The sequence below is a fragment of the Watersipora subatra genome, chromosome 3, assembly GCF_963576615.1.
Source record: "Watersipora subatra chromosome 3, tzWatSuba1.1, whole genome shotgun sequence".
NCBI classification, from domain to species: Eukaryota; Metazoa; Bryozoa; class Gymnolaemata; order Cheilostomatida; family Watersiporidae; genus Watersipora; species Watersipora subatra.
In genome coordinates this window covers 30,648,703-30,673,602 of record NC_088710.1, presented here as the reverse complement: position 1 = coordinate 30,673,602, position 24,900 = coordinate 30,648,703, and the positions used below count along the sequence as shown (strand labels likewise).

Sequence of the window (24,900 nt, the reverse complement as noted above, 5' to 3'; positions counted from 1 at the left end):
GAAGGCTGGCAAGCGTCCCCATGCACCTTTATGAACATTGATGCCAGTAGCCTACCACGAGTATTAAGTATGGACAGGATTAAAATCAGTTGTAATGAAAGTAGGAAAAACAAAATTATTAGAAAAAAACTTGGCCCGAATTATTTTAGAGTTAATAGTTTACTAGTTTCTAGTGATAAACACTAAGTGAACCGACCAAGCAAACTTAATCATCATTGAATAGAGAGTCTGACTACAAGCTTTGCCAACTGGCTTTCACGAGGGTATCAAAATACAGATCCTTTGTCTAGTTGAAAAAAGATTCCTCAGCAATTGCCTTACTTTCTTCTTAGCCATTCATGTTTTAACATTACACCTTGCAACAACACGGCACCCTTATTTACCTACATTTCTTTAGCTATTAATTGAGAAAGAGAACTGGTTTGGCATGTCCGACTCTCAAGCACCTTTTGTCTTCACTCGAACACTAGAATAACACAATTTAGTATTAATGAACTAGACAAATGCGATAAGTAATTAAGCATTCTTTCTCGTGAATAGAACGAGTACGAAATGCTGACGAGTTGTTTTCTTAACGAGTCGTTACATTTGTCTAGTTATTTGCGTCCCCCAATTTACAGTAATTAACTGAAAGAGTTGGTCTAATGAAGTCACGCTTCAGCAACGCTGCTATTCATGCCGAGCTGATCGTCAAATCAGCCAGAGTTAAGTGGATAACTAAGTAACTGGATCCGCAGTGAAATGGGCGGAGTCTGATTCAACAGATGGAATAGAATGATAAGCCAAGGGATTGTGTCTTTCTGCATGCACCTTTTAGCTGTTTACAGTTTTATTTGTTCTCAAATACAGTCAGTAGAGATATCGGCTAGATAATAGTAGTCGTTGAATTGGACAGTAATCGTCTAATTTGTGCTCAGAACAAACAGTCGAGCGATAGGTGGGCTCCAGCAAGCCACTTGTAGATAGTTTTATCTTACTGTGATCCTGACTACATCATACTGCACCAAAAGGACCAGACAAGGGGATGAGTTGCGTGCGAGATAGAAACTGCTGCAGTTGTTCACAAACAATGGCAAAATATTGGATCGTCGTTTTTGTTTTTGCGCTGAATGTTGAGAACAGTTTCGGAACGCCACCAAAGCTGAGTCGATGCCGAGAGATATTTAAAGCCAAACAGCCGACAGATGCTGATCCAGAGTGGACATACACATATGTGTTTGAATATGGAGGTAAGGAGATTATATACTTTAATTGTTGTATAAGTTTGTGCCATGGAGCGTTTGAAACATTCTGGAGGATTATCCGGTGTAATTAGAGGATTTACTGTAAATAGTGAAAATCTTTTAAGATTTTTATACCTTATAATCCGAAATTTAAACCCATCCATTAGCAGAGATTTTAAATCTGGACCTTGGGCTGTTTTGTAGATTCACAAACTATTGAAGTTGCTTGTAGCGAGCTGTTTTTGACCTATGGTTTTTCCTTCGAAATTTCCTATTATGCTAGCAAACACATGACATACATGTATCTTGGTTGCTAGGAATTCCTCAGGGATTTCTGTGACTAATTTGACCTCTGTGATTTGGCATTAGCATCGATTGTTGGCGTTTATTTGTTAGCCCAGATTCTGTATAGAGATTTGAGTTAGCCTTTGGTACTAAATATGGATCATGGCCTGAACTTCTGTTAGATATCATTGATGTTGTGTCATTGGTGCTTATGCTAAGAATTAAATGCTAAACAGTTACGAAACAGTGTTGGACCCAAAGAATTTTTTGTCTGTTTCCAACTTTCATCTGATCATGAAAACTTAGAGATTTTTGTTGTTTTCCTGAGAAACTCTGATATCATTTGACTAACTTTTAAAAAATGTGAGAGCGCTCGATAGCTGGCTTCGGATTTATGTTAACGTACTAGAGCTTTGATAGTTTTGAAGCGCTTAGCTATGTTAGGCCATATGTGTTTATACTGCGGGCATCCCAAACATGTAAACCTAGATAGAATAGAAGAAATATAAGAGATGCTTTGTCAGAAACAAAAGCTGGCTTTGACAGTTTATCATTACTGAAGCCCAAACTAACTGTAGTCCAATTTACGAGTTGTTTGCGTAGCTGGGCAGTTTAGTCAGCCACCACTTAGAAGCGATCTATAGGTCTGACATCTCCCTTAGTATTAACGCTGTCGTATTACAGCTCCAGCACATGTTCAACAGCAGCATAACTACCAGTAAATATTGACATGAAATATTAAAGCTTTAAAACACATAGTGAGTAAATTTTCTCAACATGGAAGTAAACACAGAGCACGAGCAAGTACTGTACAAGTACTGTACGCAAAACTAGCTTCCAATCTGTCAACATAACCACATCGGAATTGACTGTCAACTACCTGCACTCACTCAACCTTTGCAGCTGCACTGCCAAAGTCCTCTATATATGTAATGTTGGCACATAGCCATATTTGGTCATTTATCATTAGCATTGTACTAAAAACAAGAAACTATGAATTTCTTATAAAAATTCTTTTGTTGTAGTAGGTTTAAATGCACAGTGAGTAAAGATTTCTGGTACACCCTCCCCTGGACACCTGTTGCTTGCACTCAAGCTTACAGGTGCCAAGGATTGAAATAACCACAAAACATCCTCTAATACTAAAATATAAGTTGCAGAATTACCATTTTTAGCTGCTGCTAAATGGCTAAACACACATTTTGGTTTGAATGACTTTAATAGGCTAGAGTTCTTTTACTCTATCTCCACTTGTAAGAATTTTAAAACTTTTTAAAATTATTTCAGTCTGTACCTCCACATCGTTATACTGTTCGCCACTAAATAATTTTAACTTGACCCTACAACTAATGTCAACTTGACCCTACAAATAATCTCAATTTCACCCTTGAAACAATTTTAACTTCACCAAATCATTTTCAGTTGAACTTTTAAACCATTTAAATCTGCACTTTCAAATAATCATGTCCAACCTTTCTTAATTTTTTTACTCTTAAACTCAAAATGGTTTAAACTAGAAAATCCAATCCCTTAAAGTCATATACATTGGTTATGTTTATTGTTTTCAGCTGAAACAAACTATTTAGACTACACATAAATTTCTGACCAGCCAGCCAAGCAACCAATTCATTCTAATTTTTACAACCACCAAAGGAATATTTTTTTGCCGGAGAATTAAAAAAATGTCATCGTTTTTAAGTTTCCAACTTGGGTTCACCGCATAACTAACAGCTTTACTAGATAAAATTAATAGTACTACAGAATTTCATGCTATACATGAGCCATTACACCGCATTAAGGGAGGAAATGGGATGTTAGTGGGTTGCCAATGTTGGCCAAGCAATCGAGTATGGTTCATTAATCTCTGATGATTAGAAAGTTTTTGAGTTCAAGTATATTTCTACTTGATTTAAGCTCACATGAGGTTGAATATAAATCGGAAGCTTCTAATGAAAACTGTTTGAGTTAATACGATTGATGTATTAGGTTTTTGTGACGATCAACTATTCTCAAGGAAAACAATAATATGAGTGTCTTGTTATATGTTTTTTGTCCCTCTCTATTGAAGCAAGATGTGTGCTGTTGATAAATTTTTTGCAGAAAGCAATGACGTTCAGGCTCGCACAGAATATAGCTAGTGTTATTATTGGGTTAAGGATGGTTGCACTCTTTTATAATCTTACTAGTTTATGAATGAGAAATCTGGTTTCCTCTAGCGGCATCACACTGGCTTTAATGAAGAGGCAATTAGCATTAAAACGAATATGCAAATTCTACCAGAAATGTTAACAAATTGAGCAAGCAGGCGTGAGTTTTTCTAATCCTTTTGTTTGAAAGAAAAACAAGGCAAAGGAAACCAACTTCGCTTCTCATTTGCATTTGAATAACTCACCATATGGCGATAAATATAAAAATCAGAGTTTTCAAGAGTTTCAGATGTGTAGTAGAGATTTATAACTTGTGTTGTATTTGGTCTAATGATGACTAATACTGTTTAAAACTCGCTACAATGTCAAGCTTAGATACTAGAGATCACTTGTTTGATCACTGATTTGTGAGTGTTAAATCACTCACAAATCATCTCAACAGATGATCTTGTAAGTGGTTTTACGCTCTCAGTTTACTGAAAAACCATGTGTAGATGTTGGGGGCCTTTTTAGCTCTTTACAAACAATGAGTTAATGTTGTAGTTCTAATTGCATACTCCTCACAGTCTGCAGTGAAAGATTTATGGGGTTTCAGCTTTGACAGGGTACATAAGAGTTGACAATAACCGATAATGGAGCTGAGTAAGGGTTTGCTGACAACAGATTAGCGCCAGTGTAGGTACATCTAAAGCTCTTCAGCATGACATTTTTATAACAAATCTAATGTTGGTAGGTTACGTTAAAAGAGCATTTGCTTCCAAACCTAAACTTGCTTAAAACTTATGCTTGACTTAAAACTCACATTTGTCTTGAAACCCAAGCTAGACTTGTAACAAGTGTTTTTGTTGGATTCGCTTGTGGTTAATTGATAGAGTATTGAATGCATCAGTAGTGTATTACTGAGAATGGTATGTAGAGGATAAACTCATGTTTTTGGATATGCATATGTCTAAACAAATGGTTTTCCTGTGCCTCATTCAACAAGAAAAATTTGTAAAATTCTATCGCATGCACCCCTCTGAGCATCCAAATGCACCCAATGTTATCAGTTAAACAGACGGTACATGGGATACTCTGCAGCAATCCATCTGTGCGAAGTTATAAGTGCTTGTTGTAGTGAAATAACCGATAACAACTTCTGATTCACCTTTAGTAGTTACAATATTTTAGCTTGATTTTTTGGATATAGAACCATTTTGTTATATTACAATTTTATTGAATAAACATTTGATATATTACCATTTTCTTAGAAGATAATTTGGTTTGGTGGTCATTTCGTATGCTGAGCATTTTATTCAATGACTATTTTGTGTGTAACTAACTCACCATGATTACAAGTTTCTGTTTGAAGTAAAACAGAAATGAACCTAGGCTCTTTATTACCATTGATTGTTCAACATTGACTTCTATTGGTCTGCACTGAAAGTAAACCAATAATACATATCTGGTGGATAACACAAACAGGTAAATCTCATACCAACTCTCAAAGTAGTTTTCCCAAACAAATGCATCAAATAGCAAAAAATGTTCCTAAACCACTCCTCTGTAAGCTTGCCTTTGTTGTGACAAAAAGATCAATCATGCAACTGGAATCTTAGCAATAGTTGTGTCCAAGCGATCATGGCCAACAAATATGGTTTATTTGACACTTTTTCCTGCGTGGTTTCCAGTTGGTTATAACAGCGTCATACAAAGTCACTGACCACTGATTAGCATAACGCAATAAGAGAATTTGACATGAACTAATGTTTACAGAGTATAATTAGACAAGACAATGCTTGAGTTCTGTACTAGCAGTTTGCACAGCATAATAATGGTTGAGGGAGGAAACAGTGCTTCCACTATGCGGTGATCATTCTGGCTATTTTAGCCAGGCAGAATACGGGAGGAAATAATTTTCACTGTTTTTTGTATTCAGAAACAAACTGGCACCTAGAAAGCCAGTGTGTGTCATATCTACTTCCCAATGTTGGTTAGCTAAACCAACCATTTATGATTTGCACTTGCCCACCTCCATATGATCTGAATATAAACCTATATTAAGTTCCTAACATATATCTTTGTGGTCATAACTGATTATTCCAACTTGTCATATGTTATTGCGTGGTATGCAAAGCTAGGTGACAACAAGAGTCTTGTAAAAATTGGGTCTTTCCAAAACAGTTTCTATGGTAACACATTTTTCTAGATGCCAATCTATCTTTCTGCCTTCTGCCACATCTAGGTTTCTATCCATGTTTTTTATTAGTTTCACATTTATTCTTCTATGCATCTGCCAAATCTAAGTTTATGTACCTTACTTTAAGCTTGATGTTTCAGTTACACATTATTTGTCAGCAGTGATCAGTGTGACCAATGTAGACCAGTGTAAGCCAATGACTCATATGGAAAATATCTTGTAAAAAGGCAACGAAATAACAGCTGAACTAACTAAATAGATTATGCTTGTCTGCTGAGTGGCCTGGGAAAAGCATACAAAAAATACAGGCTGCAAATACAGGCAGCAATAACTACTTGTTTGTTCTCATCCTCATGCACATGAAACCAAATCATGCATCATATGAAATCAATTTATAGTCAGCCATAATAGTGTAACATGCTGACCGCCCCTCCTACTAGCGCCCCTCCTACTAGCGTTACTGACTGCAAGCAATGTGGGTAATTACAATTCACAGGGTAATAATAAAGGGAAGTAGTTATTAATAACTAGCAAAAGCAAAGAAACATCTGACATTCTATTTATATCTTTCTGCATTTTTGAGACATATTCAGGTGTTTTCAGTATGCTCTTCTCGAGTATGCATGCCTGCCAGTTAGTGAGAGAATAGAGTCTGGCGTATTTAAAGTTGAACTAGCTCCAAATTCTAGTAGATATTATTAGAAAGTGTCAGTATTTTCCCACCATTTGTGATTTTTTTTATGTTTAAAATGATTTGAATGCAAGGTTGCTTCAAGATTAAAATCGTCAAAACTTGATCGCAGTAAAAACGCTCTGATCAGGTGTGTGATTATGACCCTATAGTTGTAAACAGACTGACAGAATAGAGATACGCTATGCTTAAACTTGAACACAATAACCGATATCAACTATAGCAACAATAGCAACTAGTGATGTCATTTTGCATGGAATTTTCTTCTGAGTGTTTTAACTGCGATCATGCTTTTTGATTTTAATTTGATTTTTGATTACCATGAACATAAAAAGCTGTGGTGAAACAGAAAAATACTGATATTTTCTGATAAAATATACTACAGTTTTGTGTGAGTCTATTTTTAAAAAATTGGGTAGACGCTGATCACAAGCGCAGCACATGAAAATAATAGCTGATGAAACTGAGCAACGCTATACACCTTTAGGATAAATGAACTAACCAGTATCAGGCTGCAGTTGTTTACAAGAGAGATGACTGATACACATTGCCAGACCGATAATGTAACAACCCAGAAACAAGGTAGCTGGACAGACAGAAAGCCAGGCAGCCAACAAGTAGAGAAACTTAGCCAGATGAGAGAGTTGGAACTAAAAAGGAACATAGTCAGAAGTAGACAGAGATATATGATTAGAGATACGAATACATCTGTGAACATGTGAACCAACCTTTGCACAAAGGGGGTTCTTTAAATGAATGCGGTAATTTTCGTCCAATTTCAATTCTACCAGTCTTTAGTAAAATATTGGAAAAACTTGTTAATCAACAAATTGTTGATTATTTAGAAAATAAATCACTTTTATATAAAAACCAATTTGGATTCAGAAGAGCTAGAGGCACATCTGATGCCATCTCAACTTTTACTAACCAAATTCTAGAATCGTTTGACCGAAGTGAATGTGTTATAGGAATTTTTATAGATTTCAGGAAGGCCTTTGATACGATCGATCACGCAATATTATTTAAAAAACTAGAGCAATTTAATTTTAGTGAGTTAACCATCAGATGGATACAAAGCTATTTAACCCGCCGAACCCAAACAACAAAAATTAATGATACTTTTTCTAACGCTGACAATTTGACTTGTGGCGTACCTCAGGGCTCGGTGCTAGGCCCGACTTTATTCTTAATTTACATAAATGATCTTTGTGATTGTTTAACTCATCTAACTCCTATATTGTATGCTGATGATACCAATTTGTTTATGAGTTCAAAGAACCTAAACGACGATTTACCTAAAGTCCAATCTGATCTTGAAAAACTAGCTGATTGGTGTCAAGCGAACAAATTAACCATTAACTTTGACAAAACCTGTTTTACTGTTTTTAAAAATTACCAGAGCAAAATTAAATTTGATCAGCCTATTCTTTTTAATAACACTTTTATTAAAGCAATTGATGAAGTCAAATTTCTTGGAGTGTCAATTGATAAAAATTTGAACTGGTCTTCCCACGCTCGTAATCTTTTATTAGATTTACGGCCTATATCAGGCATCTTTTACCGCATAAGTGCTTTCATTCCAAAAAAATTGCTGATTATGCTTTATTACACACTTATTCACTCCAAATTATGCTATTCAATAGAAACTTATGGCAATGCATCCAAAATTCATCTTAGCAAAATAATACAGTTTCAAAAGAAAATTGTCAGAATCATTAACCGTAAGCCATTTGGATTTCCAACAAACGATTTATTTAAAACCTCTGATATTTTAACTATTGATAAATTGCATAAATATAAGTTGCTTATTCAAGCCCATAAATTATTTTACTCAAATTGTGATCCAGCACTACCATTTTATAATACTCGTCATCAATTACTTTCTCTTCCCGTACCTAATCATCTAACTTTAGCCGGTCAACGATCCTCAAACTTTGCAACACCTGCGCTGTGGAATCGACTACCTAATTCAATAAGATCAATAAAATGTCTCGGTAAATATAAGGTGGAACTGAGGCACCATCTCCAGTCTGGAGAGTGAGTGTTACGGTCTGGTTTTTGTGCTGCTGACTCGGGCTCGCGTACCACTGGCTTTGCCATTTCGCAATGGGCCCCATCATCATCTCTTACTTATTGTTATTTTTTCACGCATTGGTTAATTATATTTTGTCTCGAGTATTAATTCAATTGTGTAATCTTTAAAGGTGAAATAAAACACACACACACACACACACACACACACATAGATGTATTTTTGATACATAATAGTAGAGGTACTTAGCTAGACAGGTGAATGCTTAAAAACATATGGCTAAACACATACAATAAGAGATGTGTAGCTAAGCAAAATTACACAGTAGTACATGTATTCCAAATGCTAAGTGTAACTAAGGCAATAATTTTAAACATTGAGTAAACTGATTCACTACAATCGCCATAGTAACTTCAACAATATCGAAAATTTCTACCTCTTAAACATTTCATAAAATTTGGTTTGAGCGTTTTAATAAAAAAAGGTTCCTACGCATGGGGCACCCTCTTGACAGCTTGTTATGCAATGATAGATTGTTTGCCCACGCCTGTAGAGATGTGACACAACTAAGCGTTGAGATGTAAGGGATGAAAGACTACAGACTAGCTGATAGTTGTCTGGGTTCTTCAATGTACCAACTAGATGTGTCAAGTAAAATCAACACTAGTTTGGCATATGTCAGCTCAACACAACTTTAGGTTGGTTCCCATTTGAACTGCAAGCGCCAGTGACAGGCTTTCCAAATTATTGTGATAAAATGGGAACCTATCCTCCAAGTGAGATGTGATTTCAAGAACCCGTGAAAGCTGTGATATTCAACGTTTTGCTGATGAAACCAAACAAAGTGCACTAAATGGGTGAAAGTTGACACGAATAGTCACTTTCAAAATAGCCTTGACTTCTCATTGAATCCTTGTCAAGCTATCGCTGACGACGCAGTGTTGCATGAATGCGGGCTACTTAGCATCACACTGCAATGTTTTCTTAAGCAAATTTGCTGGGGGAGACAGTAACTTAGTAAAATTGTGTATGAATTGTGATTGGCTGATGCAGTTAACCCAACATGAGTTGAACTTGACTTGAGGACTTGAATTAGTGTGAAGCAACAAGTCATTAGTGGGCTAAGAATCAGATATTCTTATCAACAAGACTAAACATGGAAAACATGAGGAGGAACACTTCAGTTATGGAATATCGAAAGCTAACTCTCTACAAATTGGAATGCCATTGATCATTTGGCCAATCACAACGCTCATTAGATGCTTAGAAGCAATTATATATTGTCATCACACCAACTGCAGCCGTACAATCTTCCTTTGTGATCCGACCACTTATGAGCAAGCACTTGGTGGTCACCATCTTTATGAGTGTATCACGTTGCTGCCTTTAGATATGGTTATACCTGCTCTCATCTAACAAGTCCATCATAAAAGGGTGTTGCATTCCATTGAGGTCTACCTTGAAATTAGAGACTTGTTGAGCCCAGCTGCTGGCTATGTGATTGATTTAGATTAGTTAACCAGCATTTCTGCACTACTGACTGCCTGTGAAGCTAGAAACTAAACTAAATGGGTTCCTCCTTAATTGTATGAATACCAGCAAATTGGAGTTTCATGCAAATTCTAGTCTGGTCAAATACCTAGACATGGTAATCTTCATACGTAACTGCTACTGTCTATGGTTACCTAATTACTCTACTTAGACTTGTGAATATCTGTTTGTGACTGAATATAATCAGTGCGTGATCGTGATCGATAAACTTGTTTGTTTTTCATTTGGGTAACATAATTTCATATCTATAGTTTTGTAAGGCGAAGCTTGTAAACACGAGAACAGTACAAGAAAGAGTTTGAAATATTTGAAGTAAATGCATCGGGTTGTAAGAATGTATTTGCTCTATTAACTAGCCAACTTTGAAACTATTGCTTGAGTTGATTTTTTGAAAAAGTCAGCTCCTATCTCTCCCGCAGTTGGACATACATAGAAATAATTGCTATAACCACGGGGCTTGAGAAACGATATGCAATCTTGGCCTATATTTAATGCTGTTGTCTGTCTAATGAGAAACATAAAATCTATCGAAGGCAGATGACTAGAATAGAAAGCTGTGGCAGCAGCTGCTCATACAGTTGGCAGATGTTTGGACTTGACACTAGCTGACAGAACATATTTTAATGATGTACCATTGCATCTATTTGCAGCCTGCGGTGAATCCGTCCCCCTAGGAATGCGTTACCCAGTCACCAACTTTACCGACTCTCGCAACTGCCAGAACTACTACAGATGTCAAGGACTTTCCTGCTCTCAATGTCCGTGCCCAGAAAATGAGACATTCAATCCTCTAACGCTGCAGTGCGACACCAGCGCTAGTGAGTGCAAATGTCAAAGAAATACTCCTGAAACGACTGTCATTATAGATACCTCTACATCACAGAGTCTACCTACTACTTCAAAAACAACGAAGACGATACCCGAGAAAATTATACCGGCTCGGAGTTCGACTCTGCCATATCGGGCGGATGATCAAAACAGTCCTAATGGAATTGTTATAATAGTTGTGATCATAGCGCTCACAGTTGTAATACTTCTTGCACTGATCGTTGGATTCTGCTTATGGCAGCGAGGAGTCTTCCCTCTCAAGTAAGTTACTGAGAATGAAGTTGTATGAAAAGGTTTCCTTTAAAATAAGCTTTCTGAGCAAGATTTAATGTTGATTTATACAACCTTTGGTGGTACACTTTGGCTTTAATAGTATACAACTTTTAGTTGTGTACTATTAAAAATTTGACACACTCTTAATTCTAAGCAGACTTAATTGGCTGTTTTAAGTTTATCTAACAGAAATCATACACGCAGCACCAGGGCCTTTATATGGTGTGTAAACTGGGTATTTAAAATGGTTAAGGACTTAGCTCCCTTGGCACATTGGCAAACAGAATAACAAGCCCACATGTTTGCAACGTTTTCCATGTCATATTTAAACTTTAAAATCGCCTGCTATAACAAATTTTACCTATTATTTCGTTTTGTCAATATACACTCTGCAGCATTGAATGCTTCACCTAATTTTTCACATGTGAACTTTACAACGTCGTGAAACTGATAGTTGCAAAGAAGACAAATATGACATCCTGTTGCGAAGCTGTGTTAAGCCTAATTCTCACCCCACCGTATGGAGTGGTGGTAATGCAACCGGCGGCTACCGATGGCTGCTGAAAACCAGTAGGCCGACCTGAGCCGGCGGTAAAATATCTACCGGTGGTGGCCGCCAGCAAAGCTCAGCAAGTTGAGTTTTTCTACGGGCTCCTGCTTAGGTTGCAGGATGTCGCCGGTAGTGAAAACCGTGCCGGCCCATGCACCCAGAATGCATTGCGCGTACGCTTTCCACAAGGGGCTTGGCAATACACTGACTTTTTCTTCGGGATAAAGAAATTAACACCGCGTTGACCTGGAAACATACTTTATATTTTAACTCCATGCATAAAAGATACCATTGTCTCGGAGCAGAAAATTTCTTCTTTACGTTATCACCTTTGATACATAACCAGAAGCTGAAAACATACAGCCTACCCGGGTATCGCTGATCACCGCAGGTACACCGCCGGTTGTTCATGGTGGGGTGAGGATTAGGCTTTAGATCATATTCAAGAGAAACAGTTTGTTAACACCGCAATGTTAAGCAGAATCTTCCGTATGGCATCACCATATTTCAAGTAATTTGAATCATTAGTTTTCGTAAAATTGGCTAAAATGTATATGAAAACTTGGCAATGACTCAAAAAACAACTATGATGTTGATCCGTCATTTGGTTATGTATAAATATAGCATGAATAGACAAAACTGCCCATTTGGGTTAACTTGTGAAGTATTCTTTTTTATATTTATTAACAACAGAGGTGTTAACAAATTGTTTTAAATGAGCATGTCCCAACAGGAACCTTACCTACTAGCTCTTCCTACTTGTTTGTTGCAAGTTATTCTACAGCTACACTTCTGTAGCTAAACTAGATATATTTTTAACAAATCAGCTGTGCTTAATTTAATATAAAAATAATCTATTATTAAACAAAGAATGTCAAAACATTGCATTAACAATGCTACATTAATACTATTATTTTACAGCGCTATAAAACTGTAAAATGCACGAAGCTACAATTTACTTTACTATAGCAAAGTATACCATACATTTTTTCCATTAAGTGTGTTAGAGATTTTGAAATTTGAATCAAGTTGAAGTTAAAAAACTGAGTCTAGTCAGGTTATAAAAATGCCATAATTAACAGACACTGATACGAGACATCATAAATTATAGTCATTGAAAAGGCACATTGGCAGCGAGACAGATTAAGCCATCTATAGACAGACAGCATCCACTTTCAGTGATTACAAACATACTGTAGGGCCTGTTACATAACACGTTCCAACTAGCATGAATAAACTGCAATTTCCCAATAATGGTTCGTAAGTGCACTTGACACAAAAGTGGTTTTATTTAGATTAGTTGTAATGTTACAAGCTGATTGCACATTTGCTACGCCTTGTCATCTCATGCGCTGTTACATAAGATTATAAATTGGTTTCTGAATGCTACAATTGATATTAGTTCATCAGTGAGGAAAGCATTTCAACAGCGAAAGCTTAATGAAGTTCTATGGCGGCAGCGATGGGTGTTGCTCTTATTCTTTGCAGCAGGTGCTTTAGGCATCCCTATCACTTAGGAGATAAACAAACAAACCTGACTGTAACTGACTATGTTCTACGTTGTAGGAAAGATGCTAATATGCATTCCTCTAATAATGATGGCTATTTGCACACCCTTCCAGCCCAAGAAAGACATGTCTACGCCGAGATAGCCGATGGAACGGTAAGCAAACAAAATATGAATTACGTTTATTGTTCTTTTAACTATTCGGTACATGAATATCTGAGTGCCCGAGAGCTACTGAACAATACTTGCCCTTATTGCAAATGCAAAAGCAAACAAATTAGCTAAAAGGTTTCTAGGGTATTTTCGAGGCCTGTGAGTATGTTTTTTATTCTTGTTTCTTCGTGCAGAGAACTCTCTTGAAAGTGTGAAGATTCACCTAAAACGAATGGAATAAAAGCCATATTTGGATCACTTAGCTTCAGTAATAACAATATGTAATGAAATGTTTGGAAACAGATTGCTAGTAACTACTTGGCGTAAGAAGTGTGGTCTTCCAATTTTATTATACGAGCATCTATAATCTATCTAGTTTACAGCTTAACAAAATCCAGAAGATCTGTGAAATAAGGCTGAACAAATATGTCCTATAAACAAACTGAAGCCTCATAAGCTATGCCTTATGTGTATTCCCTGCTGGCAGGAGTAATTGGCAGCTAATGATAATATATTTCAACATACATGGTGGGTGTCATGGCAACCTGACCCTGGCTGAACAATATATCGGAATGTCATAAGTTTCCTATTAAACTCAATTAGTGAAGAGAATGCAATAATGAACAACAGAGAGTCACAATCTGGCAGCATCTTTTGTTTCTATTAGGTTCTTTAATTGCATCTAGGGTAAACTGTATGACTACTAAAGATATAGAGCCAGCAGGGGTCCTAATTTCTTCACAGTTTTTTATGTATTCATGGCACATTTCCTTAACGTAGGTTGATCAAGAGATGCAAATCCGAGGCCGTAATGATGAACTGAGAAGACAACTACACCATACATATGCTCCACCGATTTCAATTACATCGCCAACAGCGGCATCTCTACACCCTCATGAAACTTTTGTCTTGCCCGCGAATCACCAACTAAGACAATATCCACAGATAGCGGCCTACCCCAACTCACCCCAAACCACAACAATTCAAAACGTAGATTGGGCTAGATTAAGCGCAGGAAATCAGGAGAATAAAGGCAACACGAGTCAGAATAATAACCAAACATGGAGGGCAGGATGCTGCCCCAACTGTTTGACCGATAACAGTAGTACGGTGAGCTGCTCAGACTGCTCTAACTGTTCGACTCAGGAAACTATTGATAGAAGTAATTTGTTGAACTACAGTCACTGTACACCTCATCATCCACAGCTCAATTTTGTTAGCAGCCGGCAGGAATATGTCTAACTATTAACAATTTTTATATTATTTCACTTTTGTTAGAATTTTAATTATTTTAATCGTATTATTCCAGGTCAAATGATTCTAAAACTAATACATAATTTATAATTTTTAGACGGAGTTGATGGATAAAAATTTTTTGATACTGAATCTTTTATTATCTATATGATTTATTTTTACTTAAAAAGCTTGTTTAGCTTTTGACTCTTTCTACTCTGTACTCAGTCTGTTCAATGTATAACATTAATAATAAATATCAGCTATATGAAGAGTCCATGTAGATTGTAGAGTATATCCTTCAGAGGCAGATAGTTACGATGATGAGACAGTGTTACTAATCATTGAAAGTAAACTGGTCATCAAACCTAAAAAAATCTAGCGTTTTAATTGTTCAAGGATGCAACTAACACAAACATAGTTGATTTATGTTGCTGTTTGTCATTGATGCAAGAGATTTTAATTCATAATCCAACTTTCTATCCACGTGTTAGTAATCTCATGTAATATCCAAGAGATAATGAGCTTCAACAAGAGGGCTTAAAGTAAAGGATAAAGTACATTAGGATAGCTAACGGCAGACAGATTATAAAATCAAAGAGACAGATTAAGAAACCAGCAGAGAAGCAATGAACGCCAGCAGAGACAAAGCCTTTAATCTTCAAAAGACTGTGTATAAGTGAATTATATTTTGGAGAAGGGAAGCCTTTGCCGTTGTTTATAAATTGCTGCAGGGATTTTGCTGTTTCCATCACTAATTGTAAGGAAATCATTGTTTTGTATTTGGTTTACATGAGCATTTGCTGTTTTTATGTTGCACATTTGTTGTATTGTAACTGTAACTTGTACAGATCACAAAACTTTTTGTTTGATTGTTGGCAAAAAGCTAATTCCATGGCAGCAAATCGATGCTTCAACTATATCAACGCTTGCGTCAAAGTAATTTGTTAACTGTTGAAGAGCATAGTGGATGCCTAGAGTACAGGGTTTGCTCAAAAAGCGATCTCTTATGCTACGTGAAGTATAAATCTTGTATCTAGCATTTTTAACTAATAACTGATGTGTATACCTTTTTATGTTTTTGTGGTCCTCCACGTAACAAGGCATTCAGATGAATACAGCTCGGCAGCACTGCTTATATGTAGGTTGGGAGTTCATAAAGTGTTTATCCAAGCAAACAGGTAACACTGAAATAGTATTGAGCCTAAAACCTCCCAGACGAAAGTGTCAAATTTAAAGATGACGTCAGTTGATTTCCCTGACAAGGTGTATCTTGCCTAGTTGAGTCTAAATATTCACCATAAAATATAGATATATTTGGCCACCTTGTCTAATACATTCACAAGTCAGTTGCTATGATTATCTTGATTTTTGATTTTTTTATTAGCTTTGATATTATTAAAAGATGTAAATAAGTTGTCAATCAAAAAACAACTCTATATGGAGAAAACTCCATATTAATGATTAACATTCACAACCCAGAAATCAGCCCGAAATCTTTACAAACTTGATGGTTAACTTTATGGGTGGTCGCAGCTTGCGAACAATAAAATTATCAGTTTTCCTTTATTGACAACCCGAACCATGTGAGACTTTATTTTCTTAACAATCATCAGATAAATCAAACAGTTGTTTTAAGGCAACTGCTAATGGGTATCTTTGTGTTTTTATTCAGCTATGACACTATTGAATCACACCGGGCTGCTCACTTTAACTGTAACTCATATTTGCTGATTCACGTCAAACAACAAACCAGTTTATGAGTGTTTTAAGTACAGTTCCAAAGACAACTTTTATTATATGTTTGCCTTAGTACAGATTTGAAATGCTGCATTATTGCTGACATGAGTTGGATTTATCTTGATCATACTTTTGTGTGTTTATGAAGACACTGTCAAATGTGGCTATCAATAGTAGGTATAAAAAGGAAGATGCTGCCAAAGCATCCTGGTCATTTATGCACCACCTTTTTGCAGCTAAACAGTTGTTGAAATAGTCTGGCTCTCTAACCTCCCGGCACTCATGTGTGAACAAGGAATTCTCTCGAAATGCAGACAAAAACTCAAATTCATTGACTGCTACAAGTGTTATTGATAAGTTACTTTCATAAGATGAATCATGGCAAGTCTACTTGTTTGTAATACAAAAGAACAGTACAGTGGTAAAATGCTATGGCAGGTGAGCCAAGTAAAAATAATGACTAGCAAAATTGAATGAATTCTGAACAGTTAGCTGTCACTTTATGATAATAAAAAATCAATGAAAGTTACCAAGTCGTTGGTGTAGTTGACTGCTCTTGATTAAAAGGAGAACAACTCTTAATTAGCAGTTTGTACCGGACAGCGATTGTATTTAGCTATGCTAACAAACTTACATGTATCAATAGAGTTAATAAAAAGAAAGATTCCTGTTATTACATTATTGAACAAAGAAGTCTAGTGACATATGACATTGTGAGTGCACATAAGCGCTTTGTGAACTGTGAGACAGGCAGGTGTAGAGATGACGAATTTAGTCTGGGTGCCCAACAAAAACACTTTAAACCATTAATTTAGCAACGATTCAGCATTCAAAAGTTTTAATCACAGACCAATGGAGAAAAAATTGAGATTATTTTAGAGAAAATAAAAGCGTCTGATATGGACAGATTTCTGCAAGTGTCAGCAGGTAGCAAAGCAAACTGTATAGTTAAAGGTTCATTTGACTAGATTGCAGACTGAAGATGCAGGAATTGACGTAAAGCAATTAATACTTCAACTATTAGTTGACACTTGCTATGGAATGACTCAGTCTCTGAATGGGTAGTTATCGTGCCTTCAACAGCATCTACCCCAACAGAATCGCCTTGATGCAGTCGGTTCTTGGCTACGGTGAGGGTCTCCAACCAACGGGGCTTAGCAGGACCATATGCATTCTCATGCAACAGCTGAGGTATGCAGAGTAGAGAGTCTCTAAGGATGGTCAACATAGTAACGCCATGCGATATGACTGACAGTTCTTGCAGGTGTTTGTCAATGATATGGTGGAGAACAAGCTCGAATGTCCCACCAACGGCTATTGTGCAGAGGTACTCTGGGGGAGGATCTAAAAAGAGAAACAAGCAAGCTTTTCCTCCTGTCTTCAAACAAGGCAAAACTTGGGTTATACTCTCCCTCTTTAGACCTGAATGTATTGAGCTGAATTGATCACTTGAAAGATCAATCCATGATAATGGCAAGAAGACTGATTTGCGTTGCATTAAACCAGGTTACCAAGGGTTGATCACAACTATTAGATGAGATTGAACTGGTTTTAACGATTAAAGGGCTAAAATAACGATTATTGTTACATTTTCCATTTAATAAGGATCTCAAACCAGCCACAAACTTCAGAGTAAAGAGCGAAGGCACAAATCGACTTATGATCGAGACACAAACCAGTCTTAGTAAAAAATAGAGCTGATATCTACCAAGGTAAAATGTGCTGAGAGATTTAGAAACACTGTCATAATAGTGCTTTCGCTGCCACAAGCTATCATATGAGGTAATAGTAAGTTTGTAGCTTAATCAAAGCAGTATGCTTCAACATCCTTTCACATATGTAATGATACAGACAAACCTACAAGCCAACTACAAAATAGTGAGAGATCTATGGAGGATTCCTTTAAAACTTCACCAGACTGAAGCTGCGAACTTCACACCATTAGAGAATTAACATACGTCAGGAGAAGACGATTTTTTATAATCAATTTGTTACAAGACGATCGTCCAGACTTATAAACGCAGGCAGATTGAGACTTGTATAAGCTGATAAATGTTAAATATAAGTTTTCAAATAAGAACCATTCTAGACAAACTATAAAACTGTAGAAAGAGAGAGATATAGAGAGAGAGTGAGATAGCGAAAGGGAGATAGAGAGAAAGGGAGATAGAGAGAGGGAGATAGAGAGGAGGGGATGGATAGGGAAGGAGATAGATAGGGAGAGATAGAGAGAGGGAGATAGAGAGAGGGAGATAGATGGAGGGAGATAGATAGAGGGAAATACAGAGAGGGTGATAGAGAGAGGGAGATAGAGAGAGGGAGATAGAGAGGAGAGAAAGATAGAGCGAGATAGGGAGACAGAGAGAGGGGGATAGAGAGGGAGAGAAAGAGGGAGATAGAGAGAGGGAGAGATAAAGAGCAGGAGAGAAAGAGGAATATAGGGAGATAGAGAGAAGGAGATAGATAGGGAGATAGAGGGAGATAGATAGAGGGAGATAGAGAGAAGGAGAGAAAGAGGGAGATAGATCGAGATAGGGAGAGAGGGAGATAGAGAGAGGGAGAGAAAGAGGGAGATAGGGAGAGAGATATAGGAAGAAGGAGATAGAGAAAGGGAGAAGGATAGGGAGAGAGGGAGATAGAGAGAGGGAGATAGAAAGATAGGGAGATAGAGAGAAAGATAGAGAGAGGGAGATAGAGAGAGAAAGATAGAGAGAAGGAGATAGAGAGAGGGAGATAGAGAGAGGGAGATAGAGCGAGGGAGATAGAGAGCGGGAGAGATAGAGAGAGGGAGAAAGAAAGAGAGGAAGATAGAGAGAGGGAGATAGACAGAGGGAGATAGATAGAGATAGAGAGAGATAAAGAGCGGGAGAGAAATAGGGAGATAGTGAGAGGGAGATAGAGAGAGGGAGATAGCGAGAGAGATATAGGAAGAGGGAGATAAAGAGAGAGAAAGAGGGAGATAGAGAGAGAGAAAGAGCGGGAGATAGAGAGAGGGAGATAGAGAAAAGGATAGAGAGAGAGGGAGATAGAGAGAGAGAGGGAGATAGAGAGAGGGAGATAGAAAGAGACAGAGAGAGGAAATAGAGAGAGGGAGATAGCGAGAGAGATATAGGAAGAGGGAGATAAAGAGAGAGAAAGAGGGAGATAGAGAGAGAGAAAGAGCGAGACATAGAGAGAGGGAGATAGAAAAAAAGGATAGAGAGAGAGAGGGAGATAGAGAGAGAAAGGGAGATAGAGAGAGGGAGAGAAAGAGGGAGATAGAGAGAAGGAGAGATAAAGAGCGGGAGAGAAAGAGGGAGATAGGGAAAGAGATATAGGAAGAGGGAGATAGAGAGAAGAGGGAGATAGAGAGAGAGGGAGAAAGAAAGAGAGGGAGATAGAGAGAGGGAAATAGAGAGAGGGAGACAGAGAGAGGGAGACAGAGAGAGGGAGATAGAGAGAGGGAGATAGAGGAGATAGGGAGAGGGAGATAGAGAGAGACAGAGAGAAGAGATAGAGAGAGGGGGATAGAGAGAGGGAGATAGAGAGAGGGAGATAGAGAGAGGGTGATAGAGAGAGGCAGATAGAGAGAGGGAGATAGAGAGGAAGAGACAGAGAAGGAGATAGAGAAGAGAGAGAGAGGAAGATAGAGAGAGAGAGATAGAGAAATAGAGAGAGAGGGAGATAGAGAGAGGAGAGAGAGATGTTATATGACAGATCAACATTGTCAAAGTTTATCAACTAGCTATTTTTAATTTGAAATGGAAATTAACAAACCTTCAGACTCATATTTATTGTATACAATATGTCAGGTAATGTTTGTAATTCAAAATTATTAAGAACTCAATTTTGATTGGTCTTCAAACTGACAAAAACCGTTTTCACTTTATTTATCCTTTTTGGACCTTTTTACATGCGTCGAGTTAGTCTGACATAATCATTCATAAATTGTCACAGTTTTAGCAGACTGGCATCATGATAATGAACTATGAAGATTGTTTGTGCTACAAACAGAGCTTTATGGCTAGTACACAAAAGTCTAGTACCTACTCCTAGGCTAGTACCTGACTAACATATGACAACAGTTGCAGGTGAGCTAAAACCATGTACAGTTGCACTGATAGTAAACAGCTGGAAAGGAAAAACGTATTTACAAATAAGAACTTTTACTTCAGGCTACAAAACTTAGTAAATATCCTGTAGATAAAGCACTTCCTCTGTGATTATTTCGATGCAGCGAATGAAGTCATGATAGAAAAAGGTATTGGTGGTTGACCAGGTTTGTGAAGTATAGCCTGAGAACCAGTGTAAGTGTGCTAGAGATCAGTGAGACATACTGATTCTATGTAGCACTAGAAACAAAGTATTGAACTCGAGCTGAACAACAAGACTTTCATCAGCAGCAAGTTGGATTATGATTGGTCACAATATAATATATCACCCTATTAATAGGCATGACTATATCATTATAGCAAAAACTGCCAACTAACTTCATGATCCCCATGAAATCTGAAAGCAGAATATGCTTGTTATTAAATTTTACAATTAACGTAGTAGATCTTAAAACACAAGTAAAATAAACCAACAAACTATTCTGGTTTCACATACATTCCACATAATTTGTGAAATTTTTGACTGAATTTCTCTGACATGATCAAATAAAAATCATTTTATGTGGACTGTTACTTCTTAATAAACCAATCAGAAGAGGAAAATATTGCATTCAGAATGTTAGGGATAATTTGTGCACTAAATATACAATCCTTGCGTAAGGCTATGATTCACACTCTAAATATATTCACACTCTATATACTGATTCAATTTTAACATTGCTAAATTAACATTTACCAGTTGAATTGTAGCTTTTAGACAGAACTTTTGATATTCTACTCCTAGTCACACCAGTTGAAGAGTTCTTTGAAGAGCTGGAAAACATACCGCTTTGTATATTTGCGCTACAAACAAATTGACAGAAATAGTTACCGAGCATCAATTCTGAAAATATACCTGCACTATTTTACCAAACAACAATTAAACCAGGAATAGAAAGATTAACAGAAAATTACTATTTTTTATCTCCCAAAAATTATTTTATAGCCGATAACTATTTTCTTTTTCTTGCAAGATAAATCAGCACAGAACAAAATATGTAAAATGCTCCTCTTTGTCAAATTTAAGAAAGCGAATTATAAATAAGTATAAAACATATTCTCTTGATTACTAAAAGTGCATTTAAATAGTGATTAAATATAAGAACAGAAACAGATAAGGTGGTATTAACATAATAAAATGGGTGGTCCTTATTGGGAGGTAAAAAAGGGAGATAAATATGATGGCAAAACGAATGGAGAAGTGAGAGAAACTGTTGATGCTACGTAAGCTCTCTCATTTACAATTCAGTTAAATTTAACTTTAAATATCGATGGAATTTTCATTAGAAAGAGGCTTAGCTTTTTGGCTTTGGTTTTAAATTGGTTGTTTTTTAATGGCCCTTACAAAACATTCAGCAAAACAAAGAATTTTATTGAAACAACACGCGTAAAGGTGGTATTACATAAGGTACCAGGTGGGTATGATGAATATTCAGAGTATGATGATATGCCATTGTGCATTGATACAGTTAATACATGGTTAGTGTAGATGCATGAACAAAAGGAAAGAGCATTCCAGATAGGATAATGAAACAAAGGCATAGCAAATGTTACTCACTTCATCCATTGAGTTTCATCACGTGAAACCAGTGAGCTTCTTACTGCTTTCAAACTGCTTGAAATGAGGTCTTTAAGCTGATGAGCGATACCTTCCGTAGGAGCTCCTAATACTAATGTGTGCACCCCAGGCGCATCTTTTGGGATGAGATGAGAGTAGATAACTGTTCCGAAAGTTATTTCATTACATTTACTAAATGGACAAACATTGTCTATAGCTAAATCATTAATATCATAAACTATTGCTTTGTTGCAGGATCTGGATAAGAATTCAAGCTCGTCTTCGGGAAGGGCATGAATAACATGCATATTATGTTGTTGACAGAGATCTTTATCAGTGGTAGAGAGTTGGTAAACACTAATGATTAGCTGAACTCCAAGCCTTGTGATCAACTCAAGGAATTTTGATGCGCGTACGCGTTTGTGATATAAAGCTGCATCTATACCCTCATTATCATGAAGGGAATATTCTGCGATGTTATCGCCATCTGTAGCATCGCTGTCAAGAGGACATGACAACAAAACAAACCTCCCTTCATTCACACTAATTTTAGAATTTTGTAGACGTTCGAAACGACAAAACCCTCGACTTAGTAAGTATCCAGGAAATAAGGCTGAGGCTGACAAGGATTGGCCGACATTTTCATGGAGAATATAATTTTTGTTTTTTAAGAGATGATGTACAACAGAGTCGACAGACGAGAAGGTCTTACATTTTCTCCATGCTTCGATCAACTGAACTGAAAGTGATCCAAGATAAAAAGCCTCCTGGTCAGCAAGATGAGTCTTGAGGTAACCCGCGATAAGGTTTACGATATGATGAGATGAGTCATGAGTGACTAAAGCCATGTCTGATACAAGACAATATTGGCTCATCAAAGTAAACAAATGGTTTAATGTATGAGCCAGAATAAGATCTATCTCTTGGCATAGCTTCACTCTCTGAGCAACTCTGTCTTTTTCTTGAAAATAACTGAAGGAAGTAGGATTTCCAGACAAGTGAGCAACTTGTATGAGGAGTTCATTTAACAAAAGTAAAAATGATTTTGTGCAATCACCAAACTTATCATAATAGGCTCTGATGTGAGTCATAACACACTCATAAATTGGACTTTTTAGTTCCAAAACCTTTAGTATTTGTATGCCCTGATTCGTTATTAAAACGCGTCCTGTTGATGTTGAAATGACGGTGTGCTGAAAATTAGTCCCAAATCCTGACCTAATTGAAGATGAAAGAGCTGAGGATGCATCTTTAATGGTGTCAAAACCAAAATTGACCACCTTCGCCATGTCACCTGATGTGACGTCTTCAAAATTCAGCAACTTGGAAAACAACACTAGTTTTCAGTGCTATTTCCATGAAGGAATCTTCTTGTAGCGTCGCATATTTTGTACTAAAATATATTAGCAAACAATGACATTAAAAACAAACTTATTTGTAGAAGTCCTATGAAGGGTCAGACTGATCTTGATAACAACTAGAATGATTAGGAAAACTCGGAAGAAAATCAAATGCTTAAGAAACTTCAACTCTCACACACAACGTGAAATACATCCATAAAAGCTTGTATTAATCTGACAAAATCAAAAGTAAAAACTAAAGAGAGTAAATATGATTAAAGCACATCAATTACATAAGTACTATTTCAGCTTATTTCAGTTCTTCAATATCTCTGCTTTCAAATGAGCCATTGTTTGACATGGTGACACAGACATAGGTTGGTGTTTATAGGATTTCCCAAGAGCTCTACCGCAGAAACGTTCAATGGTATAGGCTCGAAAACTGCGACGTCAAAAATTTCAAATTCGGTGTTGTGTGCTTTTACCGCTTATTTTTAATGCTTACCGCTTATATTTATCAACGACGATAATGACGCTAGAGGCAGACGAAAGTAGGACAACTCCAGAGAGCCAATGAAGATGACCAAAGCATCGGTGTCATTAGCTATCCATGTACAGATTATTTTTAAGATAATTAACTCAGATTCCAAGCACCATACAGTCAAACATGGATAACTCGCCCTCGGATAGCTCGAACACATGGTTAACTTGAACGGTTTCTTTGGTCCGTTCCCACGTAATAATAAATTGCTTTAGATAACTCAACCTCAACTCTGTTAACTCGAACAGTTTTTTGCCAAACAGCTACCGAGACGGTTGTTATCGCTTTAGAAAATCACTTTATTCCAAGCCATAGAGGTAAACCTCAACTTTTTGTCATTCATAGGCGTCGTTATTACCACCATCGGGCAAAATATTTTTGTCAACGACTTTTCTAAAGGTTTGGTGAAATTTGATTTCTACCAAACGTCCGCTTAGTGATGGCCCTTCGGAAGCAAGGAAAAGCGAGGTAACCTTCGGATAAACTTGCAGAAAAGTCGGCTAAATTGACCTTGGTTAAAACGCTCGAAAGAAAAATATGTCTTTTCTTCTGAGCATTTCAACAACGATCAAGTTTTGCCGATTTTAATCTAAAAAACGTTCTGGCAATAACACCACCTCAAACAACAAACCAATTTCAAGTGATAGAAAAATCTCTATACTTTTTGATAAATGTTTTGAACTTTACATTAGAAGCATTTAATTTGTAACAAGCCATTTATGCTTTTGATTTATATTATAGTTTGTATATGTACATGTATCTACTAATAAATAAATAAATAAATAAATGGACTTGTGACAGTGCTCTGATAACTTGAACGCTCTGATAACTCGAACACTTTCGCTCGGTCCCGTGAAATTAGAGTTATCCGTGTTTGACTGTACTATATTTTTCCGATGATATAATGAGCTAGCGCTCTCTTTTTATTGTGATGTTGAG

At 36.8% G+C, this 24,900-nt stretch overlaps 2 protein-coding genes across 3 annotated transcripts; one reads left to right on the top strand and one right to left on the bottom strand.

Annotated features, from left to right (window-relative positions):
- The first annotated feature begins 822 nt into the window (after positions 1–822).
- On the top strand, positions 823–14,929 carry LOC137391851 (uncharacterized). The gene is made up of 4 exons (XM_068078395.1): positions 823–1,229; positions 10,759–11,197; positions 13,326–13,422; positions 14,200–14,929. The coding sequence occupies exons 1-4, from the start codon at positions 1,025–1,027 to the stop codon at positions 14,659–14,661; spliced, it is 1,203 nt and encodes a 400-aa protein (XP_067934496.1). The 5' UTR covers positions 823–1,024; the 3' UTR covers positions 14,662–14,929.
- A 2,337-nt stretch (positions 14,930–17,266) lies between these two features.
- LOC137391849 (uncharacterized) lies at positions 17,267–24,559 on the bottom strand. Of its 2 annotated transcripts, none has more exons than XM_068078390.1 (3): positions 22,081–24,559; positions 21,220–21,326; positions 17,267–17,736 (listed from the first exon to the last, which is right to left on the bottom strand). In XM_068078390.1, exons 1-3 carry the CDS (start codon positions 23,367–23,369, stop codon positions 17,357–17,359), a joined length of 1,776 nt encoding a protein of 591 aa, XP_067934491.1. In that variant the 5' UTR covers positions 23,370–24,559; the 3' UTR covers positions 17,267–17,356. The 2 variants fall into 2 exon arrangements, with proteins under 2 accessions (XP_067934491.1, XP_067934493.1); XM_068078392.1 differs by having other exon boundaries at positions 21,220–21,296.
- Between the last annotated feature and the right edge of the window lie 341 nt (positions 24,560–24,900).